Source organism: Muscardinus avellanarius (genome assembly GCF_963383645.1).
Source record: "Muscardinus avellanarius genome assembly, chromosome: 2".
NCBI lineage: Eukaryota > Metazoa > Chordata > Mammalia > Rodentia > Gliridae > Muscardinus > Muscardinus avellanarius.
In genome coordinates this window covers 6013869-6020453 of record NC_137787.1, presented here as the reverse complement: position 1 = coordinate 6020453, position 6585 = coordinate 6013869, and the positions used below count along the sequence as shown (strand labels likewise).

Here is a 6585-nt window from a genome sequence, read left to right as displayed (position 1 = left end):
TGCAGTGTCAAGGGATCTGAACAGGGCAAACTCTTTTTTCCTAAGGTGAATATTTCTAAGGTGAGTATTCATTTGTAAAAGTTTTTTTTTTTATTGTTGTTTTTAAGCATAGCTGAAACCCATCACTACGCGGTTAGTATTTCAAGAGATCCCTTGCAGAAAACCATCTTGCACTTCGGCACACATCTGTAGCTGGTGTGTTCATCCAAGCCAATCGACAGGCAAAGAGAATTGAAAATTCCACACGTATGGGTCTAGGTATTTATGCCGATTATACAGCGCAGAGGGAGTTCCCTGCACGCACGCGTGCACACACACACACACACACACACACACACACACACACACACGCACACACGCACACCCCATCCAGCATTTATGCCCAGACCTTTGCCCTTTAAACACCTTTAACTATTCTGCAAACAGTAAACGCATCATTTACCACCACCTCCGACAGTTTCTTCTTTATTCTTATTATTTTTTTATATTTTTATTGGTCTCTTTGTGTGATAATGACCTACACATGGACAGTGTCCAAGCCATCCGGAAGAGGTCTCATTCCAGGCTGGAAATCAGTCCTCGACAACACGGGTCTTCTGTAGCCTCCACAAAGGCCCCCGAGGGGGGCCTCTTCCCGGCCATTCCCAGCGAGGCCAGCAGCAGCACCGGGCGCGGCCTCCTGCTGCACCTTGCGCCAGGACAGTCCTCGGGGGGGGCCAGGGCAGGACAAATGAAATTTCCACAGGGACCTGCCCTGTGGCAGAAAATGATTCAGCTTCCACAGCTCCCGAACAGGAACGCAAGGAGGGGTCTCCCCAGCGACCCCTCGGTGCCGGCCTGCCCCCGATGGGCACCCCCAGGGTGCCGGGAATGGCAAACCTCAGGCAACTCACAGGTGATGCCCCGTGGGGGCGGGGCAGCCTGAACTTCGGGCCCTGCCGCGGTGGGAAGAAATCGCTTTTGTCTCCCGGACATCTGAGCCTTCCTCCGGGGGGTCCCCTCGGCCCGGGTCCCCCCACCCCATCGCAGCTCCGGCGTTCAGACAAAAGGTCCCCCGGGCTGGCGCGGGGGGTGGGGCCGGTGAATCCGCCTGCACGCCCGGGGCAGGCCCCCAGTCCTGCGTCGGGGTCCGCGCACTGCGTTTCAAAAATTGGAAGCATCGCTTTGGTTCGCTGTCTTTGTTCGCGGCGCGGGTGCTCGCCCGCCCGCCCGCCCGTCCGCCCGCCCGTCGGTCCGTCCGTCCGTCCGTCCGCCCTCTACCCGCCTCGGCCTCGCTCGCCCCGGCTCCCAGCCCCGCCGGGCGCGTTACCGCTTCTTCTTCTGCTTGACCGACTTCCGGCGCTTCAGGATCATCTCGTAGAGCTTGTCCATGCCCTCGGTGAGGCCCTCGCCGATGATGGCGCACGCCGGCTGGACGTGGTAGGTGGTGGCCGGGATGAGCTCGTGCAGCGCCAGCTGCTTCTCGATCTCCGCCACCGGCAGCGACTTGGGCAGGTCCTGCTTGTTGGCGATGACGAGCAGCGGCGTGCCCTGGTTCTCGGCGAACTTGGTCACCTTGTGCAGCTCCGTCTTGGCCTCCTCCAGCCGGTCCACGTCCACCGAGTCCACCACGTAGATGATGCCGTCCGTGCAGCGGCTGTAGGACTTCCAGAGCGGCCGCAGCTTCTCCTGGCCGCCCACGTCCCAGAAGTGGCAGCTGATGCCCTTGGCCGTGCCGTTGCTGAGCCTGATCCTCTCGGTGTTGAAGCCGATGGTGGGCACCGTGTTCACGAACTCGTTGAACTTGAGCCGGTACAGCACCGTGGTCTTGCCGGCCGAGTCCAGGCCCAGCATGACGATGTGCAGGGACTGGAAGGCCGAGATGTTGGAGGAGATGTTGCCCATGGCTCCGCGCTGCGGCTGCGGCGGGAGGGCGCCGCCCCCACGGCCCGCACCTGGCCCCGCCCGGGCTCACGCGGGCCCCGGCCGGCCGGGCTGGGGGCGCGCCGCCATCGCCCCGCGCCCGCGGCTTTGTCTCGCGGAGCCGCCGCCCGAGGCTCTGTGCGCGGGCTGGCGTCCGCTCCCGGGCGCAGGCGGCGCGGGCTCCGGGCGTCGCTGGCCCCGCGGCCCCGCGGTCCTCGCTCTGCCGCCGCCGCCGCCGCCGCGCCGCCAGCCCGCAGCGGCCGGAGGACGCCCCGCCCCTCGAGGCCCCGCCCCTCCAGGCCCCGCCCCTCCAGGCCCCGCCCCGCCCCGGGCTCGCCGCGCGCCGCCGGTTTTCGCGCCCTGGGGTCGGTTCCGACCCGCCCTCCGGTCGCCCGCCCGCCGCGCCGAGACAATGGGCCCGAGCCCGCGCTTCCTCCCCGCCCGCGGAGGCGTCTTTTAAAAACAGCCCCCGAGCCCCGCCCGCGCCCGGCCGGCCGCAGCCTCCCGGAGCCGCGGGGGGGGGGTCCCCGGTGAGCCCCCAGCCCGCGCAGCTGCGATCCAGGCCGCACGCGTGTGCCCGGCCCGCACCCCCCCGACTCCCACCTCGCTTCCCTGCGGAGCTCCAGGGAGCCCCCCCTCCCCACCCCGGGGCCCAGCTTTCGGCGGGACCGGGAATGAAGGAGACCTGGCCGCCCCCGATAGCTGGGGCCGCGGGCCTTTGCCCTGCCACTTCCTCTGGCCGCAGGGCCTTTTGTGCCCACCCACTCGGCCCTGCTGGCATTCCAGGGAAGCGTAGTGCCTCGGAAAAGCACCCCTGCTATCCCGCTTTGGGGACTGAGAACTACCTGTCGGCAGTAACCAACCCCGAGGCAGGAATTACAGCACCGGGCTGGAGGCCTGCGAGTCCGCGCACGCTGCGGGCGGAAAGGCCTCTCTGTAGCTTGGAGGTAGCTGGCGCCGCGAACCACAAATAACTCTTCCCGGGTTCCTCCTCCCATCCCCCCAGTCCGAGGTTTATTCTTGGTTGCCAGCCCCTAACCAAGGCGCGTCCTCTCCAAGTGGGGAGGGCACTGAGCGCCTCACAGGTGCACAGCTCTGATCCGAGCTGTTCTGCAGCTAGAGCCCGCCTGGCCTGATGGGGTCACGGCCCTCCTGTGCACGCTTCTGGGACAATAAAAAAAAGATGGAAATGTGGTCAAGGGGGAAGAACATGAGAATATTAGTCATCTGCGAGTAAAAATTGTATGTACATATATATATATATATATATATATATGTTTATAATTTCCTTTTCCTGCCTTCCTTTCACAAACTAGGGTAAACTATATGTTTTCATTTGCATCAACACATGTGAGGTGGCCACATCTGTAGAGGGAAGGACGAGCCATCCACCCCTGGATGACCCATGGGACAGTCATTGTACACATCCACTGGCTAGACACCTTCAGGACCCGAGGGCTCTGCTGGCCGCAGCCCAGCTGCCAGGTGGGGCATCCAAGGCCCGCCCAGGTGCCGAGATCTCGCCGTAGGGAACCTTACTGCATATCGCCTGCCCACGACCAGTGTGGCCGTCCGTCCGCTTCCTTGCACCTGCACCTGTGGCGTCCCTCCACATCCTTGAGGAGTGGTTCTGAGATCCCCACTCGTACCAAAATCGCCAGTGCTCAAGCCCCTGCTATTAAATGGCGTCCTGTTTACATATCACCTACGCCCATCCTCCTGTGTATTTTGTTTTGTACTGGGGTCTGACTCCAAGGGCATTCTACCTTTGAGCTACATCTCTGGCTCTTTCTCAGATTTTTGAAACAGGGTCCAGGTAACTGAGGATTTCCCCAAGTTGCCCTCAAAACCGTGATCCTCCTGTCTCAGCCTGCCAAGAACTGGGATTACTGGCAGGTGCCACCGTACCCTGCTTCTCTGTTTCATTCTGTGGTGATTCTTTTTCCTCTTGACAGCCTTGGATTCGAATATAACCTTTAGTTTAGATCTTAGAAGGAAAATGTTTATCTCTTCTCTAATAATATCAACAAAAGTCTAAAGTGCATATCCCCCTGGCCTGCCTGGCCCACTCAAATGAAGCACTCTTGTCCAAGAGGATAGAACTCATCAATTGGCTTGGCCCAGGGCTAAACGCTGGTGGCTTCCCGAGAAGATCCTGGCAACTGTCACCAGAAGGGCAAAGATAGTGAGTAAGCAAAAACAACAAAATTCTGTGTAATTCGTCGTCTCTGTTATTGGGAATTCTGGGAAGGCAGGATTTTGCCTTTTCGGAGTGATTTTCTTGGCTATCTCCAAGGCCTGCCCCATAAATAGCCACTTTCTCATGAGTGTGTTTTCTTCTGTTCCTTCTCTGCCACAGATGGGTTGAAGCTGGGCACCAGCCCAGCACTGGCCTGGGATCCGTAGCCTGGGACCTGGGCTTTTGGAAAGGAATGGAGCAGCCTGGAAGCCTCTTCATCCGGCTCCAGGTCTACGTAGAACACTTTTGCATCAGCAGATTCTACATCCAGCCAGCTTTTGCTTTTATTTTAGGGATAGTAGGAGGGAAATATTTTAGTAAAATATCCCCTGGGCTTTCTTGGTGCTGAGCTGATTACTACCAACAGCCTACTGGTTTTGACTGCGGCACCTGCATTTCAGACCCCCGCGGTAGGATTCAGCAATAAAGGCTGTCTCTTGTCCAGTAGAAAAAGCAGATTAATAGACATTAAGAAAGCCTTCCAGAACAGCCATTAAACAGGAACTCACCATAATTGAATAGCAGGCAGTCTACATGCTAATTTCACTCACCAGGTGATAAGTTGATTTTACAGTTGATAATTTAACTTCTAACACATAAAAAAAAAATGTCATTTGGTTGAGTCAAGTAGGAACGTTCCCTCAAACGTGGATTTCGATTGAACAGCACCGGAAATGTGAAAGAGATGTTTACCAAGCACTCATGTCACTTGCCCAACACCCGCTTGGTGGATACACACGGAGGCCACCAGCCTGGGCCACGCTGACACAGGAGGGCACTCCCACCGCATACCAGCTGTGTGCAAATGATACCCTCGTATTCCCTAAGTTTTCCGTCTCCCAAATATACCTCGCATGTGGTGGTTGTGGTGAGAAAAATAACACATATAGCCAGCTGTGGTGGTACACTCGGAACCTAGTACTTGGGAGGCTGAGACAGGAGGATTGCAGGTTTAAGGCCAGCCTCAGCAACTTGTTTCAAAATGAAAAAAGAGCTGAAGGAATAGCTCAGATGTAGAATATCCTTGGGTTCAATTCCTGGTAACCCAAATGGATAAGTAACTCATAGACTGTCCAGTACACAGTAAGTACCTAATACATGTTAGCAAAGAAGCCAGTTGTATAGAGTGCGTGGCCATTTAAAGAGTGATGGGCCCCTGACTGGCACCTCGTCCACCGAGTGGACAACACTGGCCGCAGGCACCTCTTTTCCAGGTTAATTCATTCATCAGAGCAAGACATTTCACACAGCTCGCCTGGTGTCCTGTCTGAGATGGGCTCCCCGTGGAGCAGCGGGGCGACTTCTGTCCTCTCCCTTTTATTCTGCGTCCACATGACTGAATTACATCCCCAGAAAAAGGCAGAGTCAAGTAAACAGAATGCCATAACTTGGCAGTAACCTTGAAATAGCCTCCTACAGAATTCACCTTCTCCTAAGGGCTGAGCAGCACTGTGCCGCCAGTGCCAGTGCCTTTCGGACAGTAATTAGTCTCCTCGCCACCATCTTTGCCTCGGTAAGGTTGGTAACAAAACCAGGACGGCCAGCCTGCCGGGTTGTCCTTGGCTAGGAGCAGGGGGGGCCAGGGCCCGAGTGCGGGCGTGCGCATGCGCGAGCGGGGTGGGGAGGCTGGCGCGGTCTGCGCCTCGGGTCCAGGGTCCGCCCTGCCTATCGGTTCTAATGCAGCAGTGCCCTCTACTCTCGGGGAATGGCAGAAGGTCTCTACGGTGTCACATCTGCCTGCTGCCCAGGAAGCGTCCACGCAGTATTCACCGAATACGTGAGCGGCTGGGAGGCTTTTGATCTGGTGTCTGTATCGCGGGGTCCGGCGAATTCTTCTAAGAGCCCACCGGGTAAACTGAGCAAGGAGCAGCGCCCAGGGGCCTGGACACCCGGAGCTGGGGGGCTGCGTGCTGAGCCGCTGGCGTGGGCCCTGTCCACGAGGTCTGCAGCATGGTCCTTTGCCAGGAGCCAAGGGCAGGGCACAGGGGGCTTTCCTGGAAGCTATGCAGAGACTCATGATTTGATGGAAAACCTTTTTTTTTTTTTTTTTGCATCTGAATGTCAGGGCTGGGCAGCAGCCCCAGATAGAGAGTAGGACTGAGCGTGCAGGGCGAAGGAGGTCAGCTGGACAGAACGCCAGGCCTGCAGAGGCTGAAGCAGGTGGCACATGAGGTGGTGCTCCACCAGGCTAGAGCCCCACCCTGCATTCCCAGGGTAGAAGGCCGGGGAGGACCACCAGTGTCTATTTATTTATTTATTTATTTATTTATTTATTTATTTGCTTACTTATTTGCTTTGGTGCTGGGGATTGAACTCAGGGGCAGTCTACCTCCGAGCTACACCCCCAGCCCTATTCTTTATTCTTTATTTTGAAACAGGGTCCCACAGAGTTGCAAAGGGCTTCACTAAGTAGCTGAGGCTAGCCACGAACCGATACTCCTGTC

The 6585-nt window shown here is 57.5% G+C and overlaps 1 protein-coding gene across 1 annotated transcript; it reads right to left on the bottom strand.

Annotated features, from left to right (window-relative positions):
* Positions 1 to 1305: 1305 nt before the first annotated feature.
* Positions 1306 to 1884, bottom strand: ARL4C (ARF like GTPase 4C; the record flags this gene model as incomplete). The annotated part of the gene is made up of 1 exon (XM_080719953.1): positions 1306 to 1884. One exon carries the CDS (start codon positions 1882 to 1884, stop codon positions 1306 to 1308), a length of 579 nt encoding a protein of 192 aa, XP_080576079.1.
* Between the last annotated feature and the right edge of the window lie 4701 nt (positions 1885 to 6585).